The 21,128-nt window shown below is 37.8% G+C and overlaps 2 protein-coding genes across 2 annotated transcripts; one reads left to right on the top strand and one right to left on the bottom strand.

The window, feature by feature from the left end:
* Positions 1 to 210: 210 nt before the first annotated feature.
* On the top strand, positions 211 to 1,112 carry LOC117668696 (vomeronasal type-2 receptor 26-like). The gene has a single exon (XM_034422758.2). It carries the CDS (start codon positions 213 to 215, stop codon positions 1,110 to 1,112), a length of 900 nt encoding a protein of 299 aa, XP_034278649.2. The 5' UTR covers positions 211 to 212.
* Positions 1,113 to 9,280: 8,168 nt separating this feature from the next.
* Positions 9,281 to 20,444, bottom strand: LOC117668695 (vomeronasal type-2 receptor 26-like). The gene is made up of 4 exons (XM_087894505.1): positions 19,578 to 20,444; positions 18,718 to 18,936; positions 15,846 to 15,972; positions 9,281 to 10,445 (listed from the first exon to the last, which is right to left on the bottom strand). The coding sequence occupies exons 1-4, from the start codon at positions 20,442 to 20,444 to the stop codon at positions 9,547 to 9,549; spliced, it is 2,112 nt and encodes a 703-aa protein (XP_087750631.1). The 3' UTR covers positions 9,281 to 9,546.
* Between the last annotated feature and the right edge of the window lie 684 nt (positions 20,445 to 21,128).

Raw genomic sequence — 21,128 nt, 5'->3', positions numbered from 1 at the left:
CTCAGCTGGTAAATAAAAGAACACAGTGACAATAATGAAGGACCTCAGGGTTAAATGTAGACTGATGTATGTTTTTGAATTAAATAATAATCATTGCTATTCTCTTTTCAAAAAAACAGGCAACTTGTGTCAACATTAATTGTACTCTATACATTCTAGACTGATAGAAAGTTTCATATATTGTAAAGATAACTTTTTTCCTTTTTGCAGATATGGATGTCTGCATGAAATGTCCAGACAATGAATATCCCAACAACATTCAAAATCAGTGTATTCCCAAAGTGTTTACTTATCTCTCTTATAATGAACCTTTAGGAATCTTCTTTGTTACATTGGCTACTGTTTTCTCTTTGATTACAATCCTGGTGGTTGAAATCTTTTGGCGGCATCAAGAAACTCCAATTGTCAGAGCCAATAACTGGAACCTCACTTGTATCCTCCTCCTTTCCCTTCTTCTTTGCTTCTTCTGCTCCTTCCTCTTCATGGGAAGACCTGAAAAGATGACCTGCCTTCTCCGGCAAATGACTTTTGGCATTATCTTTGCAGTGGCTCTTTCGTCTGTATTGGCAAAAACCATGACTGTGATTCTGGCATTTATGGCAACAAAACCAGGCTCTGGAATGAAGAAATGGGTAGGGAAAGGACTGTCCAATTCTATTGTCCTGTTGGGTTCTTTCATCCAAGTAGGAATTTGCACTTTTTGGCTTAGTATCTCTCCTCCTTTCCCAGATACAGACTGGCACTCACTGAAGGGAGAAATCATAATGGAATGCAATGAAGGCTCAGTGATCATGTTTTACTGTGTCCTGGGTTACATGGGCTTCCTGGCTATTGTCAGCTTTAACATTGCTTTCCAAGCCAGGAAGCTTCCCAGCAGTTTCAATGAGGCCAAGTTCATCACTTTCAGCATGTTGGTCTTTTGCAGTGTTTGGCTGTCATTTATTCCAACCTACCTGAGCACCAAAGGAAAATACATGGTAGCTGTGGAGATCTTCTCCATCTTATCCTCCAGTGCTGGTTTACTGGGGTGTATATTTTGCCCCAAATGCTACATCATTTTACTGAGACCCGAGATGAACAAGAAGGAATATTTAATAAGGAAAAAAATGTAACTGTCCTTTTGTGTTCATGTTTAATGAAATATCTTTAGAATATTGATGAAATATTTTTTGAATGTTAATTTAGTTTGAACAAATTTAGAAAGATTTTTCTGACCTTGATTTAACTTCATTCATACATAAAATGTGATATGGAGAAAAGAAGTCTTTAAACAGGTATCTGTTTTAAGAGCACAGAATGGATATATCCTATCTACATATGTAGTTTAACATGAATGATGATTACATGAATTAAATTTTGATTGACAAATGTCCACATATGCCTAAATGTGAAAGCATTGCCATATACAAATAAGGAATTTTACTAGATTTTGTGTGGCCCCTTTGGATATTATAGGATAATGGGATAGTGAATGTTCCTTCTTTGGCTATATATTGATTGAAATATTCATGCCCTGTGTAATCTGCAAGTTTTGAAACAAATTCTCAGCCAATCACAAATATTAATTTTAATTAAATCACATACTCCTTCAAAATAGTCTTGACTACTTCTATATATGGTAAGTGCTGTGTTATATACTTACCAGAAAAGATGTTTGATGCCTACCTGGGAAACATGAATAACCAAGCTGTGGGATTATGCTTTGAGTTTTGAATAACTACGAGTTTAAAAACATACTTAAAATCAAAGTATGTTTTGCTGTTCAAAATAAACATGCATTAAAATATATTTCAATTATATTTCAATTAGAATTAAATTAGAGAAATAAGACAGACCTTCACTGGAATCTGCTTTGTTTATTTTCAAAGAATGCAATATATAATAACAAAGTTCTATTTTTTTTAAAAAAAATTATTTAAAAAGTACAAACAAAAATACGACAATACAACATACAAAACAAACAAACATCAATCAAGTCTTACGACTTACTCATAAAGTTGTCACATCGGTAGACTATTTTTCCGTATTTATCTATATATCTGTATATTTACCTATTTACATGTAAAATATTAATATACGTTCCATCCTTAAGATTGTTACTTTCCTTAACTGGTATTCAAAGTTTTGTCCCAAAGTTGACTTTATTCTTTAGTGTTTCTATAAATGTATTTCTAACTTTTTCTCCAACCGGTTATATCATTTTTGCCATGCTAAGTAGTACTTTGTATCATCTTTCTCCTGTAGTTCTTTTGTAAGTTTATCCATTTCTGTGCATTCTGTGATTTTAGTGATTATTTTGTTTTCTGTCGGTATATGTTCCTGTTTCCAATTTTGGGCAAAGAGTATGCGAGCTGCAGTTAGGATATGGATAATTAAGTATTTTATCTCTTTCTCATACTGTGCTGTAATTATTCCGAGTAGAAAGGTTTCCGGCTTCATTTACAACTTCTGATTTGTGATTTCTTCTATCATTTTCCTTATTTCATGCCAATATTGTTTCGCCTTTTGGCATGACCACCATAGGTGGTAATATGTTCCTTTATGTGCATTACACTTCCAGCAAATTGGTGAGGTGTTTGGGAACATTTTTGCTAGACGCGCCGGTGGGAGGTGCGATCGATAGAATATTTTAAACAGATTTTCTTTGTAGGGTATAGAGATTGTCAGTTTATAATTTACAGTCCATAATTTCTCCCATTTGTCCAATTCAATATTATACCCGATTTTTTTTGTCCAAATTATCATGTTTTCTTTAACCACTCCTTCCTCTAATTTATATCTTAATAAATAATTGTATATTTTGGTTATCATTTTCTCGTCTGTTCCTTGTAAAATTTTATCCAATTCATTTGGTTCATTTTGAAATCCGAACTGTACTTGATCTAATTTATACCTTGATTCTATTTGTAAATATGGCCACCAGTCAATGTCTATACCCTGTTCTTTCAATTCTTGTCTCGATTGTAATTCTCCTCTATTATTCAATAGTTCTTTGTAGTTTCTCATTTTCTCTGTGTCCATAGTGTTAGGATAAATCAGTGCCTCCATAGTCGATAACCATCTCAGAATTTTGTTGTAATGTGTTTTTCTGATCTCTTGCCATATTCTATGTAATGATCCTCTAATAATATGTTGTTGGAAATATTGATGATGGTTATCTCTTCCCTCCACAAAAATGCATGCCAGCCTCGTTGTAGGTCGAACCCCTCTAGAAGTAGTGTTCTCTTATTTTTAAGATCTATCCAGTCTCTAATCCAATTTAATGATGCGGCCTTATACACAATTTCCAGTCCAATAACCCTCATCCTCCTTTCTCCTGGTTATCTTGCAAGCATTTTATTTTAATTCTGGCCTTCTTCCCCTGCCAAATATACTTTGCTATCATTTTATTGAAGTCTTTGAAAAAATCCTTTCCTGGCCAAATCGGAGTTACTTGGAAGAGGTATAGCAGTCTGGGTAGTATATTCATTTTAAGGGATGCAATTTTCCCTAAGAATGACAATTGTAATTTACTCCATGTTTCCAAATCTTTTTTAATCTGTTTTGTTAATTTAGTATAGTTATCCTCTCTAATTGATGTTGCTTTATTGGTGAGCCAAATTCCCAAATACTTTATTTTCTTTACTGTATTCCTAAATTATACTCTAATTCTTTCTCCTGTGCCTTTGTCAAGTTCTTCGTTAATGCCTTGTTTTTTATTTATTGATTTTAAGACCAGCCACTTTTCCATATTCCTCTATTTTCCCTAACAATTTAATTCCTGTTGTTTCTGGTTGTTCCACGATGAACACCACATTGTCAGTGAAGGCTTGCAGTTTATACCCCTCTTTTTTTATTCTCAGACCTTTTATTTCTTTGTTCTTCCTAATTTCATTTAATAAGACTTCAAGGGATGTTATAAACAGTAATGGGGATAGAGGGCATCCTTGCCTCATTCCCTTTGGTATCTCAAATTTTTCTGTCATATCCCTGTTGATCATAATTTTAGCCGTTTGGGAGGAGTATATTTTCCTAATCATGTTTAAAAATTTATCGTCAAATTCCATCACCTCCAATTGTAGTATAAGAAAATTCCAATTTAAATTATCGAACGCCTTCTGCACGTCCAGGAACAAAATTCTATTTTTTAAGCTGTTTGCTACAAAAACGAAAAGGAAAAGTTTTGTTTTCATTTTTATATTTATTTAATTTTTTTATTAAGATAAAAATCTGATACAAATATTTTCTTTGTCATAGATCCTCTAGAGATATTAAAAATACCTTCTTTATAATTACATTTCCAGAATATATTTGAAACGTCTTTATAGATCTTTGACAATTTTTCAGTCCAATGATACATCATCTTATATAAATTTTATTTCAGATTATAATTGAATATAAAACTCAGTCCAAACATTCATATATTTTCCCATAGGCTAATAATTATATTATAGCCACAATTTTTTACCTATTGAATCATGCAGGTAGGATAGATAGTACCATCACCAGATAAGTGGTGGGTTGCCCCCAGTTTGCACCGTTTCTATAGAACTGGTAGTAAAACTGGTGGAGGTTCCACCCACTGACCCTGATGTCATCAAAATGCTTCTGCGCATGCACAGAAGAGTGCGCGCGCGCGCGAGCGAAGCAAGCACGCACACGGGGCCCTGCTGCAAACCAGTAGTAAAGGTAAAAAGAATCCACCCCTGCACCAGATGGATTTGTAACTAGATGACCAACCACATTCAATGGTTGGAACTACACCTACATGGAAGAAGCATTCAGTGGGGTATCTTGATGCTTTCTCTTAGGCCCAGTATTCTTCAACATTTCATCAATCATCTAAATGAAAAGATAGAAGGAGAACTCATCAACTTTGCAAGGGGGGATAGCTAACAATTTATATAATAGACTCAAGATTCAGAAGGACCTTGACAGATTTGAAACCTTGGCTCTATCCAACAAGATACAATTTAGTGGTGAGAAACAATTGTACCACAATGTTTTTTGTTTGTTTGTTTGTTATATAAGAGAGAGTATTTTCTGATAACATATTTTCACTGTCTTAGTGATTTCCTTTCTAGAGTTCTTATTTTTATTAGAATTGCTTTAGAAGAAAGATTGGACTTTTAAAGCAAAGAAAACAAAAGTGGACTTTTAAGGTTTTCTTTGTTGCTGGGAGATAAACTATATGATTTTTAATACATATTTGTCTACATATCTACATTTTTTTACAGTATTTGTTTTTATGGATCTTGGCATTTTTTTTCTTTTTGCCTACTTTCCCATGTTTTTTTTGCTTATCTATCTCTTTATGGATTGGATTGGAGCTCAGGAAATTAGTGATTCAATACCTTTTGTTTTAATTTATTTCCTTTTTCTGACAATCTAGCATAAATTACTTTTCGATCAATAGAGGGAGCTACTGCCATTGGCATTGAAATATGGCTCAAAAACAAAAACGAAAAAAAAATGTATCTTTTTTGGAACACTTTCCAGCACAAATGATGGGTTTGCGATTGGAAGAATGGGAGAAAGTTCTAGATTTAAAAATGGATAGATTGACTGCTGTTATCAAGCAAGTCAATAGTTGGATAGACCTTGAGAAAAATAAAATGAATAATTGTTGGAATACAGTGTACTGTACAACAACTACAGCAGTATTCTCCAACCAGTAGATGGCAGTAGATGGCTTATGCAGTCCGTTGGGCTCTACTAACTTGGAGACAGTTTGTATAGGGCAGCAATAACTCTTTCAAAGTGTGGAGTGATCACAAAAATTTGAAAGCCCTAAAAACTCCAAGGATATTCTCCCCAAAACAAGTTAGATGGCTGCAATACTTCAAAAGATTCAATTTACAATTAAAGAACCTCCCAGGGGAAAAAAAAAACTATTAGCAGAAGCACTGTCATGGAAGCTCCAATTTAATAGCAAACGAGAAAAAGTAATTCACCCAATAATTCCACCTTCCCCCCAGAAGGCGGCTCAGGTGATTACTAGGGCATCAAAGACAAATCAAAAATAACCACAAAGTTACAGAACGAGTTGACCACAGACATTTGGTATCTGGAAAATAAAACCCTGTTAACAGGCAGGGATGGCATAGCATGGAAAGGGTCCAAGTTATATGTTCCCAAAACCTTTTGCCTTCACGTACTTCAGAAAAGCCACAATTCAAAACAGGGAGGACATTCTTTCCCATGGGAACAGGGGCTGTTCTTGCTGGAGGTGGAATTTTAAGACACCAGGCAATATTGAATATACTTTCATTGGCAAATGTGACTTTTGTGGGATGTTTCTAATTTACAATATTATGTGATCTGGTTTGTGTCAGATCCGGAATTACAACAGACTTTGCCAATTTGATACCTACCTAAATAAAAGAAATTTGTTTTGGAAGATGGACTTTGCATATTTCTTTTTTGAATGGATTTCATCACTGGGAAACCTGACAGGCTTGGGTTTAGGTGGGTACTTGACAACTGGCTGAGCCTTTCTGGCAGTTATCCTAGGGTTTGGCAATGGGCTGTGATCTGATACTTCCAATCCCGGATTCAATAAGGTTCAGGGAACCCATCGACCTCCATTCTAGGATTGTAGTTCTTGCCTCCCTGGTTGAGGTGATTGGGCACTCTCCCACTGGCATCTGGAATCCAGACTGGTGGCCAATGTCCTCCTCTGCCTGGTAGAGCTCCTGAGTGGTCGGCCATTTGTTGCGGACTTTAGGCTGGGTGCCCACCTAATGTGTGATCTCTGCCACTGCCTTCTCCACTCATTGAACCTCTGAGAGAGTTGGCAGGATTTCCAGGGTCCCTCCACAAGCTCTGTACACACCCGCGACTTCTCCAATTTTTTCTTCCATTTCCCCTGAGTCTTCCTGCTGCCCAAGAAGACAGGGTAACCAGTTGGGGCTCAGGACCCCTGATAGCAGCTCTGGTTGGAGTTTGGAATTTATGGGAGTCAGTTTAATGTCAGGGTTCCAAGTAATAGACCCATAGCACTCTGGTTCCTAGAGTGTTATGGGTCTCTATAGAACTCTGAGGCAGGTAGATTCCTCAGGAATCTAGCTTTATAGGATATATCGTATTGATACAGATCCAGTGAAAACTGTTTCTGAAGGTTCCCATAGTTTTCACCTAATTAAAAGTAAAAAATTGTCACTTTCTCAAAACAATGAATCACATTGTCCAATCACAGTGCTGTCTGGTTGCCTGGTGATATCACTCTACCTTCCACCAACCGGGTGTGAGAATGTCCTTGGTTCCCAAGAGAAAGTATTTTGTTTTGGCTACAAAATCCCAGCTATCTAAAATCCCCCCTCCCTATCCCTCAGCTCCAGTGTGGCAACACTGAAGATGTCAAGATGGCTTAGGTCAGGTCAGCTTCAGAATTGAAAGCTGCATGTGTTTGAGGAGGTATACTCTTCTAATAGCATTGGCAAATATTCCTGATAACACTGTTGATCTTGACAGTATCAGGAAGATAAAAATATCCCATCCATTTTTATATAGTGAGCATTGGAGAAAGAAGGACTTAAAAGTCTCAATTTGCCCATTTTCAGAAAGGGCCTCAGTAGCAGGGAAAGTTACTTGAAATATCTGAAATAATGCTCCCCAAGCATTGAACATCTTTGATCACTGGGCCACACCTGCAAGCCCTACATGCTTCTGTTTAGTGATATTATCATGAAATGTCACATGGCATTTTTCACATAAACGTCACATAAAAATATTATCATGAAATGTCACATGGCATTTTTCACATGAAATGTCACATAAATATTTTTTGATATTAAAAAATAGATAGGTACCAGGAGAGTGCTCTGGCAAATACACACCAAGTTCTCAAAAATATGATTTCAGAGAAGTGCTCTTAAAACAAGGTTGAAATTACAGAACATGCTAAACCCCAACTTAGTTTCTTTGGTTTTGCTTAACAGTTTATGATAGACCAGTGATGACGAACCTATGGCACACGTGCCAGAGGTGGCATACAGAGCCTTCTCTGTTGTCACTTACACTGTTGCCAGCTCCTTTTCTGGTTTCCAGTGCTCTGGTGCATGCAAAGACCAAACCCAAAGACTAAGTGGCCAGTGTGCGCATGTGCACTGGCCACCTGGTCTTTGGGTTTCCAAATCCCAGCGTGCACATGCACATTCTGGTTTGGGCATTCAGTGCCAAAAAGATTCGCCATCACTGTGATAGGCCATAAATTGGATCCTGGAAGCTCTTCTTTCTTGGAATATAATGGATATACCCTTCTTCCTTAATAAAGATAAAGGAATCTTAATTTTAATATTTATATACCATACATATTAGAATTTCCTCTCCCCAATTTTACTGATACGGTCAAGCCAAAAGGCAAGCCTTTTCTTCTAGGGACTATTATATTGGCAAGACATGTAATTGGGATATGTCACAAACTCGAAAATGTCTATGCAAATTCACTCTACTGTTTTCTCTTATGAAGCAAAAAGGTTTTTTCATGGCAATTTATATATTTGTGGGCAGGGATATAGGCTTTATTCTTGCACCTTCAAGCAGCCTAAATAAATATATTTGGGAAGACAAGCTGACATCTCTACCCTTTCATTAAAACAGATTCAACTTATTTTTATCCTCAATAATTATCTCCTTCCAAAATTTAAAATTTATTTATTTTTTGCTTTTAAATAACAGAAAAAGGAAACAAAGCACAAAATAATTATTTTTAATAAATAATAAAATTTTAATAATAATAAAATTTTATTATTGAATATTGAAAACTTACATACATTATCAAAGAAAAAAAGCATAACAACTGCTTTAAAATGTTCAAAAATACAACAGAAAAAAATAAAAGAAAAGTATAATATAACAGTAAACAGTTTCAATTCTACATATACCTAATGCAAATATTATGCAAACATATCTCTCTGGGTGTTTGTGTGTGTAACTATCATGCTTTTTTCTCATCTATTGTATTTTGCAGAATAAATGAGTCCCATATTTTAAAATAGTTGTCCATACAATGTTTTCATACAGTTTATAGGCAATCTGATCATCAATGGCAAGTATACAGGCCTTTGATCCATTGATTGAATGGGGTCATACATTTATTATGAATTTATTATTATAATATGAACAGCACATAAAATCACAGCTTGGTTTGGTATTGGTCTTTATTCACATTGAATTTTTTCCAGGAATCTAGGATGCCTCATTGGTGTAGTATATGTGCAGATCCAACCAGTGAGACCTTATTTTATTTTGTAACTGACAATCAATTATTATTATTTTAGAAAGTTTTTTTAGAACAAGATACTTTTAACATAATTGAAAAATTTAAAAGTTCATTATCCAACAAAAAATTGATAACACTTCTGGCAAAGATATGAATCAACCCCAATGTTTAAAACTACATCAGAAGTATTTTCAATTAATTAATTCAATTAGTAGAAAGAAACCCATGCTAAATATAATCAACAAAATGAAAAGGACATATGATACATAGCTCTTTCTATAGAATTTTGAATGAAAATATGTTGTTAAATAATAAAAAAGTAAATGTCAGCTAATACATGAATGCTATTTCTTTCTAATGAGCAGATCCTTGCTGTTTAATACAGGCTGAAACAGAATTATATAGCATTTAGGGAAAAAAATACAGCCCAATAATCCAGCACTAGAAGCCAAGATGGAAAAGACCTCCACAGCCACCATGTATTTTCCCTTGGTGCTCAAGTAAGAGGGAATAAAAGAAAACCACACACTGCAAAATACCAACATGCTGAAGGTGATAAATTTAGCTTCATTGAAAATATCAGGCAGTTTCTTAGCAAAATAAGCCACAGTGAAGCTAACAATGGCTAGAAAACTCAAGTAACCCAGAACACAATAAAACATAACATCTGATCCTTCTTTACATTCCACCACAATTTCTTCAGCCAGAGCATGAAAGTCAAAATTTAGGAAAGGAGGAAATGTCCATAACCATACAACACAAATCCCAACTTGAATCAGGGAGCAGCCAAGAAGAATGAAGTTGGCCAGTTTTTTTCCTATCCATTTTTTCAATTTGGATCCTGGCTTTGTGGCCATGAAAGCAAGTACCACAGTGACAGTTTTGGCCAATATGCAAGAAATAGCTACTGAAAAAATGATGGAAAAAGTGGTTTGTCTCAAGTAGCAGGTCAGGGTGTGTGGTTTTCCAATGAACAGGAATGTGGAGTGGAAACACAGCAGGAGGGATATAAGTAGATAGTAGGTTAGATCCCGATTGTTGGCTTTGACAATGGGAGTGTTCTGATGCATTGTGAATATCCAAAAGACCCAAACTGTGATTACAGATAACATCACAGCCAAAGAAAGTAATGTGATCCCCAAAGGTTCAGTGAAAGAGAGGAAGTTCATTCTTTTAGGAAGGCATTGATCTTTGTTTTTGTTTGAATAATGATCTTCTGGGCATTGGAAACAATCATCTGCATCTGAAAGATAGAATACATATTGTGTTAATTTCTAGCGAAAGACATATATTGCCCTACTATTGCCATGAAATATATGCTTGAGTAAGCAAGTTTAACCAATTTTTATTTTTTAAATTGTCCTAAACCTTAATGTAAAATAAAGTGTGTGGGGGCATTTCTGAATTGGATGTGAGCCCAAATTTCTCACAAGATATCAGAAAAAACAATATGAAACTAATTTCTAACTCAGTCATAACAAGACTGAGTGGCTGGGAATATTCTATTTTTGGGATTGGGTGGCATGGCATTTTTCTCTTTCCACTTTCCTCCTCAAGGCTGATAAATAATCTGGGAGTCTTCTTGGATGGGTAGTTGTCAGCGGTGACCAGGAAGATCTTTGCACAACTTCATCTGATATGGAAATTGGCCTCTTTCCTAGATTGGGTGCCCTTCAGATACTTATGTCCTAGTGACCTTGTGGCTTAAGTGTGCAAGGTGCTGTACATGGGAGTGCTTTGAAGATCACCTGGAAACTTCCATTGGTCCAGAATGAAATGGTGCAAATAGTAATGGTCTTGTCCATATAACACTTCTGCTTCATGGGCTGGAGTAGCTATCATGTAATTCAAAGTTTTTTTTTTTAAATTGATACAGCCCTATATAGCATATGGGGCTGATTATTTGAGGGCATTTTCTCCCATAACATCTGGCCAGCCAATTTTACAGGATTGGCATACTCTGGGGTTTTTTAATAAATAATTCCAAGGTCTATTAGGATCCTGGAAGCAGCATCTAACCACTGTAATGGAATCCCACTTGAGATTGGACAGCCCCGCTCTGCTATTGTTTAGAAGAGCCATGAGGTCATGGCATTTCACCCAAATCTTAAGTGAAGGTGATTACAGCTTCTCACATTATCACACTTGGCATTTTTATCCAATGGCATGTAGCGAAGAGGGGGTTGAGGGTTTTTTTACCTAAATTTTTAATGAAAATTTTAAGGGGACCCAGGAGGAAGGGAGGGGGTTGTAAAGGTAGATCTGGGGGGGGGGTCCAGATAGCCACTGAGCGGGGTGATGGGTTGATTGGCTGCAGCAGAGGGGTCATGGAAGGAAATTTAATTGAGGAGCAGGGGGGCGACAGGAAGGGCAGTGTAATTGAAATAATGAGTGAGACAGGCGCAGGGGGCCATATCATGTGTCGGGGGTGCGCACACGCTGTTTACAAGCAATTGCGCACTCCATCCCCCAATGCGGGACTCGTGTCCTGGGTTGCGCAGAGTCTCTGGCCCAGGGTCTGCGGCTGATGTTGTGTAATGCCAGGTCGGTTGTTAATAAAGCCCCCCTCATTTGTGATCTTATTATGGAGGGGGGGTGCGGACCTGGCAGGTATTACGGAGACCTGGTTGGGCCAAGAGGGGAGGGTCCCCCTCATTGAAATGTGCCCACCAGGTTTCCATGCATTTCATCAGCCAAGGGCCCAGGGGAGGGGTGGAGGAGTGGCGGCGATTATTAGGGAAAGTCTTTGTCCAAGGGAGACAACTGTTCCTCAGATAGCCAGATGTGAGTCCCTTTTTGTGAAGTGGGGCCGTGGGGTGCAGATGGGTCAGCTGACTATGTATCTGGCTCCCTGCCACATAGCGGCAACCCTGCCCGAGCTGCTCGATGTTATTGCTGGGGTGGCGGTTGATACCCCCAGATTTATTGTCATGGGGGATTTCAACCTACCATCCACAGGTGAGGCGTCAGAGGAGGCTCAGGAGTTCATGGCTTCCATGGTGGCCATGGACTTGACCCAGTTAGTTCAAGGACCCACTCACATAGGGAGACACACTCTGGACTTGATTTTTGTCTCTGGTCAGTGGATCAGAATGATCAGAATGACCTTGGTAGAGGGGACCTAGATATCAAACCCTTGTCACAGACAGATCACTCGCTCCTTCACTGATCAGATGGTTCTGATCAGATGGTAGGCACCTGATGGATCCTGAAAGGTTCCTGACAGAGCTTGGGTCATTTCCTGAGACCCTGGCACACAACTCGACTGAAGAGCTGGTGGCCACCTGGGAGAGTGTGGCCACTGGAGCTTTGGATCACATCGTGCCTTTGCGGCTTCTGACCCGATGCCGAGCTCAATTGGCTCCTTGGTTCTCTGAGGAGCTGAGAGAGATGAAGTATCAGAAAAGATTATTATTATTATTATTTATTCAATTTATATACCGCCCTTCTCCTAGTGGACTCAGGGCAGTGCACAGCCAAAACTAAAATACATAACAATACAAAATTTAAAATTAATTAAAAGAATTATATACTTTGGCCCGAATTAAAACAATGCGAATTAAAACCCATTAACAGATTAAAACTAAACAATTAATAACCATTAAAAACTAAAAAAGGGGGCGGGGTTCACGCCAGCCCTGCTTGCTGGAAAAGAAGAGTTTTCAGGGCACGGCGAAAGACCCGGAGATCCGATATCCTTCTTATCTCCGGGGGCAAATCATTCCAGAGGGCGGGAGCTGCCACAGAGAAGGCCCTCCCCCTGAGGGTCGCCAGCCGACATTGCCTGGCCGACGGCACCCTGAGGAGTCCCTCTCTGTGGGAGCGTACTGGTCGGTGGGAGGCTATCGGCGGCAGAAGGCGGTCCCGCAAATACCCAGGTCCTATGCCTAGAGAGCATTTGGAGGACTAGTCAATCCGATTCCGACCGGACACTGGTGAGGTCTTATATCAAGACCTACCTAGGGGCAATAAAAGCAGTGAAATCTAACCATTTTTCTGCTCTTATCGCATCTGCAGAGAACCGCCCAGCCGCTCTGTTTAGGGTGACCCACTCCCTTCTTTGGGGGGGAGTATGGGAAGACCCCTTACAGGATTGAGCTGAGGATTTTGTGCAATTCCTGCATGATAAAGTTGCTCAGATTTGGGAAGGCTTGGACTCCAATTGGATGAGTCCAGGGGAGGAGACGAGGGTAGGTCTTGAGAATATTATCTGGGAGAAGTTTGATCCTGTGGCTCCCAAGGATGTGGACAGGGTTCGGGGTAAGATTAGTGATGCCATGTGTTTATTGGACCCGTGTTCCTCCTGGTTGGTACTGGCCTCCCGGGAGGTTACACGAGGTTGGCTCCAGGGGATTATAAATGCTTCTCTGAGTGAGGGTGCCTTTCCTGCCACCTTGAAAGAGGCAGTGGTGAGGCCCCTCCTCAAGAAGGCTTCCCTGGGCCTGGCTGAATTAGCTAACTACCGTCCGGTTTTCAACCTTCGTTTTGTGGTGAAGGTTGTTGAGAGCATGGTGGCACAACAGCTTCCCCGGCACCTGGATGAAGCTTTACCAGCTATACCTGGGTGACACATACCAGTCCAGATAGATAGTCGGGCTTCAGGCAGGGGTACAGCACAGAAATGGCATTGGTTGCGTTGGTGGATGATCTCTGGAGGCTCGGGACAGGGATTGCTCCTCTGTCCTGGTCCTATTAGATCTCTCAGCAGCTTTTGATACCATCGACCATGGTATCATGCTGCAGGGGTTGAGGGGGTTAGGAATAGGGGCACCGTTTTGCGGTGGTTCTCCTCCTTCCTCTCCGACCACTCTCAGTTTGTGTTGGCAGGGGAGCAGAGGTCGACCTCGAGGTGCCTTGCATGGGGAGTGCCGCAGGGGTCGCTCCTCTCGCCCCTTCTGTTCAATATCTATGTGAAGCCACTGGGTGAGATCATCCGTGGTTTTGGGGTGATAGTCCACCAGTACGCAGATGACACTCAGCTGTACATCTCCACCCCAGACCACCCCAATGATGCCCTTTATGTGATGTCTCGCTGCCTGGAGGCCATGCGATGGGGATCCGTGGTCTGGATGGGGAGAAATAGGCTCAGACTCAACCCTTCCAAGACCGAGTGGCTGTGGCTTCCGGCGTCCCAATATAGTCAGCTGGTGCCATCGCTGACTATTGGGGATGAATCGCTGTCCCCCACAGAGAGGGCTCATAATCTGGGTGTCCTCCTGGATGCATGGCTGTCTTTTGAAGAACATATGACGGCTGTGGCCAGGGGGGCTTTTTATCAGGTTCACCTGATTTGCCAGTTGCAGCCCTTCCTGGACCGGGATGCCTTGCGCATGGCCACTCATGTCCTTGTCACCTCCCGGCTGGACTATTGTAATGCTCTCTACATGGGGCTCCCCTTGAAGAGCACTCGGAGGCTCCAACTGGTCCAGAATGCAGCCACGCGGGTGGTTATGGGCGCAACCCGTTGTGCCCATGTGACACTCCTCCTGCATGAGCTGCACTGGCTCCCAGTGGTCTTCCAGGTGCGATTCAAGGTGTTGGTTACCATCTTTAAAGCGCTCCATGGCATAGGACCCAGGTACCTTTGAGACCGATTTCTGCCACCAGTAGCCTCCCACCGGCCAGTTCGCTCCCATAGAGAGGGTCTCCTCAGGGTGCCATTGGCCAAGTTATGTCAGCTGGCAACACCCAGGGAGAGGGCCTTCTCTGTGGGAGCCCCAGCCCTGTGGAATGAACTGCCCCCGGAAATGCGTAAGATCTGCGACCTCAGGGTTTTTAGCTGTGCCCTTAAGACCCTGCTGTTCCGCCAGGCTGGGCTATCAATGTAATGATTTTAAATTGGATGTTTTAAATTTTGGGGGGTCTTAATATTGAGCCGAAATTATTTAATAATTTTAAATTATTTTAATTGTTGTTTGTCTTTGTGCTTTTAATAGGCTGTACACTGCCCTGAGTCCTTCGGGAGAAGGGCAGTATAGAAATGAAATTATTATTATTATTATTATTATTATTATTATTATTATTATTATTATTATTATTATTATTATTTTATTGGTTTCATTGTAATTTGTTTGATTGTTTGTGTCATTTGGAGACAGTGAAATTTTTGTAAATGATTACCTAATGATGCTGTTATTAACAGAAAGAATAGTAAGCTATTCTTAAGTATAATTTAGGTGTATTAATTTAACTGACTGAATTTCTGTGTGATTTAATCTATACTTCATCTTTGGAAGAAAGAAAAGGAGTGAGAGAGGGAGGGAGGGAGGAAAGGAGGAAAGGAAGGAATAGTTTTCTGACTGCAAATGCTGATTTAGAACTTTGGGGAAAGATCAAGTTGGGAGTATCATGTTTCATATCTGATTTTTTAAACTAGTGGTCATCCCAGGCCATATTGTGTTAATTATTCATACCCACTTTCACGTAATAAAACATATGCTATATATTGATTTTTTTAGCTTTGATAAATGGGATAGATTTTCTTTTTTTCAAAGCTATTCATGTAGAGACACACAAACTTTTTCTATCTTGCCCATTTCTCCAATTAACATGGATTCATATTAATAAATATACAATGCCATTAAGGGGTATCTCTTTAAGGGATGGTTAAGTTGTAAGCTATTGGTATTATATCTTATCCTACCCATCTGATCTGAAATTTTTCCATCTGCACATGGGACACAATCATAGCAGCAAAATGGCTTCCCCTCTTTTTTTCTTCTGTGGTAACCCAGATGGCAGTTCTCATTGCAGAGAGAAACTGGTTGTACCTGCCCACAAAGGAAAGCATAGAGATGACATAAGCATTATGTCATGAATGCTGCAATTTTTCCTAATGTCATATGAGGTCATACCTGAATATCAGATTCCTTGAAATACAGCATAATTAAAATAAAGATAATAAAAAATATTATATAAATAAAATAACAATAAAACAATAATAAAATAAAAAAAAACCCAAGTGTTCCCACCTCCTACATGAACCTGAAGACCTGGTTCTACCAGTTGGCTTTGGGTCCACAGACCTCTGTATATTCTTCTTTCTTGTCCCCATTGTCAGTTATAATTGATGTTTTATTATAATTTTAATGTGATTATTGTTATTTATTCATATATTTATGGTTACATTTTAATGTTGTAAACTTCCCAGAATCACCTTGTGGTGAGATTGGTGGCAAACAAGTTAAGTAAACAAACAAATAAATAATTTGACTTCTGGTTGACGTCATAGCGCTATCGGACAAGAAAAGCGGGGCTCTATGAACTCATGCCAAATCCCTTCATTGGACGGCACCATCAGGGACTGAAGTCACCTTGTAGAGGTGACGAAGAGTGGAAGGGCACCCTGCAGATTGTGGAGAGCATCAGCTTTCCTGCTTGATCCAGGACTAATTCCCTCTCAGCCGACAATACAGAGGAGTGGCAGCCATTGTGGTTACTGTGAATCTGGGGCAGATGAAGAAACAAAGACCTGCTGGAGCATTGTGTGAACAGTGACTGGAACTGTGTGATTTTTTTTCTTTTTAAAACCTACCCCCAAAAAATAAATTCTGGAAAAGGAACTCTTTGAAGAGTTTGTTTAAGTGGTGACCAATTGCAGAGACAAAATTCATAGACCCAAAAGAAAAGAAAAGGGTATTAAGAAGAGAATGCAGAACCTTTAAAAACACAGAAAGATTGGATTTTTAATTTTTATTAGCAGCATTTTAAAATGCTGGAATTACTTGTCAGAATTTATACAAACGGAATTTGTTAGAACCTATGCAATGTTGAAGTTAATCTGAAGGTGCCATCTACTATTGAATGGAACACATTTCATCCTTACAACCTTGAGAAAAATACTAATAAAACAGAGGAGAAAGTGGAAATAACACCTGGGGGATGCTATCCATTGCTTTATACTTATTTATTCCATGACTATTGGCGCTCTAACATTGAAAATACGGAAGACATCTAAGTAAAGTGGCTTTTAAATATCAGGAGTTATGATTGAATTTATAGCAGGGACTTAAGGAGACATTTAGAAATTTTCTTGGATTGCCTAAAAAGAGTTAAATTGACTAACTGTGGAACATAAAGAACCATATCCCTGTATTTCCAGAGGAGCAACACCAGGATTGAGTGGTTTCCAGATCAACTTTCTGAGGGCAAAAATAATTTAGACACTGGGGCAGTGATAGATTATCACTGATAATCTGACAGATGACAATCTGACAGATAATCTGACAGATTATTGAGTGATATTTGGATTTATCAAAAAAGAAGGCAAGATATAAGTGGGTTGCAAAAAGAATTGGTGGCAATGTTTCAAAGCTTCCAGGATACTATGACAAGGAACCACAGGGAGATAATGGACTTAATGAATAACATAAATAGGATGTTAGAAAGTGCTCCACAAGGGATAATGAATAACGATCAAAAAGCCCAGGAAATAGAGGAGACAATGAGAGACCAGGAGAAAAGACAGAACTAAATAAACAAACAAACAAAAAGAAGAAGAAGAAGAAGATAAGAGGGAGAAGGTAATAAAAACTTATGAAGCAATTCTGGGAAAATACATGTTAAAAGACCAAAAAATGATACTAGATAACCAGAAAGATATCTTTGAAAAGAAAATGGACAGTTGGGCAGATCCTCTGGAGGTTTGGCAGCAAAAGATAGTAGAGATGGAAGAAACACTTAAATTAAACAGGAAAGATGTAGATAGAGAAGAAGACCCAAGGGATGAATTTGGGAGGCAGATCCAAAAATGAATAAGAATCAAAATTTTAAAATGGGTAAGAGATGATAGATAGAGGAAATGTTGTGTAACACAATATTGGCTTTACTAGGAACTAGAATAGAAGCAAACACAAGAAATAGGGGGAATAGTATTATGCATATTTTTATATAATATATTAAAAGTACTAGCTAGATATAAAGATTAAAGGTTGAAAATGATGATACTATGTACATTCTAATGATATTGTTATTATTATTGGAATAGGGGATTAAAATGTTGAACAATTAAATAATGAAGGCTTATATTTTAATACAAATATGTATAAGAATGTTATTAAAATTACGTAAGTATGATTTAAATAACAAATAGTATTAATACTATCATTACTACTTGTATTCAAATGAATGATACCCAGATGCCCCGCTGTTCATGTATTGATATATATTTCAAAAATAATATTAAGATAGATTCCAAGAATTTTAAAATGAAGAAACTGGACACAAACAGATGAAAATATATAGGCAACTGAAAAGGGAACATAAGGTCTGGAATGTTTTCAAAACATTCCAGACGACTTTTCAAATAGTCACCTGGAAATAAATTTTTTTTCATGTGATGTGTTTTAGAGTTGGTGAAGTAATGAGATTGAGAATGTTAGTTACAGTGATAAATAATTACCAGTGAGATGGTATTAACTGAAATTATTCAAACAAGACATGGCAAAATTGTCAAAGACCATTTTAAGAGAATTTCTCAGCTAATTTGACATTTCTGAAGTCAAACGGCATCTTACCTGGTTAAATGAATTACGCCATGTGATGTTATCTGTTTTAATGATGAGTTCTTTGTCCTGTGGATCCATCTTTCCTACTCTCACTCTTACAAAGGTTTGGTTTGGAAAAACAACCCAGTTTAGAATATCATATCCAGCTGTTAATTCACCATTTTCATTGAAAGACACAATATCCCCAGCACTATTATTAAAAGTGATGCTCCTCAGGAAGGGGTTAATCTATTGAGATAAAGGCACATTTCTTTAATCACTGTTTCCACTACATTATTCTTGTTTTTATCTCAGTTTAGGGATTCATTCATACAAGTTTAGATTTTCAGACTTATTATGTAATCAGTCAAGAAATTGAATATTAATTTTATACAGGCATCTATTATTGTAGTCTGAAGATAATAGGCTCCTGCACAGATACCGGCTAAACTGAAAATCAAATTATTTATCATCAAAATTCTTTGATCATGCCTTCTGAATATAAATAACTTGGAGTAGCCTTATCTCTTCATCTAACAGGATAGTCTACTGGGATCAGATCAGGAATCCATTTTTTAAAAGGAAAAGGGATATTTTATTATGTTGTTTCTTTTTTCAAATATTAAATAAAGGGATGCAGGAGAGATATATTCAGCAACCTATTCAATAGAAATAAACAGAGATTGCAAATAGAAATTGATGTCTTAGTATGAAAATATATTAGCATGTGCTTTTGGTAATGAATATACTAAAATATGTCATGCAACTCTGAAACAAATATTGGAGATGCAAAAAAAAAATCAGCCAAAATACCCCACCTATAAAACTATCAATGCTTTATACTACTTTTCGTCCATTATATCAAAACTGAAAGAACAAAAATACATTACCTGCCAAGGTTTCTGATCCAGATGATGTCTATTAAATATAGCTCTTGTTTGTGGACTGGGTTTGTAGATGTCATGCAAAGCATATGCTAAGACATAAATAGCATTGTAAATTCTGTAACTCTGGGAAGTCATGCTCATTTCAAAAACAACTCCTGGCAAATTGCTCAGCTTCTCTTGCCAGGTGCATTCTTTTTCATTATGACTAGAAATTGAACAGCCAAATGCCTGTTGCCAGAAAATCTGGATAAATCGATCATTGTTATCTGAATGAGGATCTAATTCCTGCAGAAAATGGGTGAACCCCAGCAGTTCATTGGAGTGAATTGCAAAAGATAAGGCACCATGGAAGAACATCATATCAAAACTTTTCTGCAATAGGTCTGTTGAGAAATCCCAATGGGCTGTCATAATCCAGATTTTATTTACTGATTTAGTATCATATTCTTCCAGGAGCTCATACATATACATCAACCATTTAATACATGTTATAGTTCTATGGTTTGCATGTAGCACAAACACATTAACTTCAGATGAGATTAATAACATGGATTCAGGTGAGGTGTGCATCAATAAGTCATAGTAGTTTAAATAATGAGATAATGTTGGTATATTTGCAATGATGGCTGGGCAGATGCCATGCTGAGAGAGCAGTGGAGTTAAGGTCTGTACAAAATTTTCTCCATCATCATCATCTGTTGCAATGATCCCAACCCAAGTCCACTGGAAATGCAAAAGAAGTTGTACAATGCCTGAATACTGAACTATATCACTTGGCATCATTCTATACAAGAAAGGGAGAAATTTGCTAGCATTCATCATTGGAGCAAATACAGAATAGGCAATCTGCCAAGAGAAAAAAGCAAACATGAATTTTCTCAAATACTTGTCATGACTTTATTTCCTTTTTGGTGATTATTCTAACATGTTTAGCCACTCCACTGAATAAATTATTTAGAATAAGACATCTGTTTTTGAGACCAGGCATACATGTTTATTGTGACTGATTTGAACATTCTTTAAAGATATAAGGATATCATCACAATAATTGTATTTAACATGATTAGCCATTCCACAGAATAAATCATTTGGAATAAACTCTTTGAAAATCCTTCATCTTCTTTGAGTGGAGACATTCACAATATTTCAAAGATACAGTATATCAATTTCTCAAAGTCTTTTAAAAAAATATTCTCATGAGTTACCAAATCTTTCCTCTGTGGCGAAAATATATCATATGGTACAATGATCAAAGATCTTAAATCCATTCATATTTAATGACATTTCACAGAAGACATCTTTTTTTGAGACCAGACATACATTTTTCCTATGAAAATATTGACGCAGTATCATTTGGGAGAATAGTAACAACTAGAGGATGCAAGGCTGCATGTAGTCATCAAGACCTGGTAGGAAAATGTCATGTTTATTGTGACAGATTGGAACATTCTTTAAACATATAACACAATTACTGTGTTTAACATATTAAACACAATAAATTGTATTTAACATATTTGATTAAAATGTAAATTATATAAATGCAAATTTTAGTTT

Source organism: Pantherophis guttatus, chromosome 4, assembly GCF_059756535.1.
Source record: "Pantherophis guttatus breed Tessera chromosome 4, ASM5975653v1, whole genome shotgun sequence".
In the NCBI taxonomy this organism is placed as follows: domain Eukaryota; kingdom Metazoa; phylum Chordata; class Lepidosauria; order Squamata; family Colubridae; genus Pantherophis; species Pantherophis guttatus.
This window is presented reverse-complemented; position numbering and strand designations above follow the sequence as displayed.

Coding starts and splice junctions, on each gene's coding strand:
- LOC117668695 (XM_087894505.1), bottom strand. CDS start 20,444: ATGTTTGCTTTTTTCTCTTGGCAGATTGCCTATTCTGTATTTGCTCCA. Junction 15,973..18,717: donor GGCGTAATTCATTTAACCAG/GTAAGATGCCGT, acceptor CTTTGTGGGCAG/GTACAACCAGTTTCTCTCTG. Junction 10,446..15,845: donor AAAAATTTCAGATCAGATGG/GTAGGATAAGAT, acceptor TCTATCTTTCAG/ATGCAGATGATTGTTTCCAA.
- LOC117668696 (XM_034422758.2), top strand. CDS start 213: ATGGATGTCTGCATGAAATGTCCAGACAATGAATATCCCAACAACATT.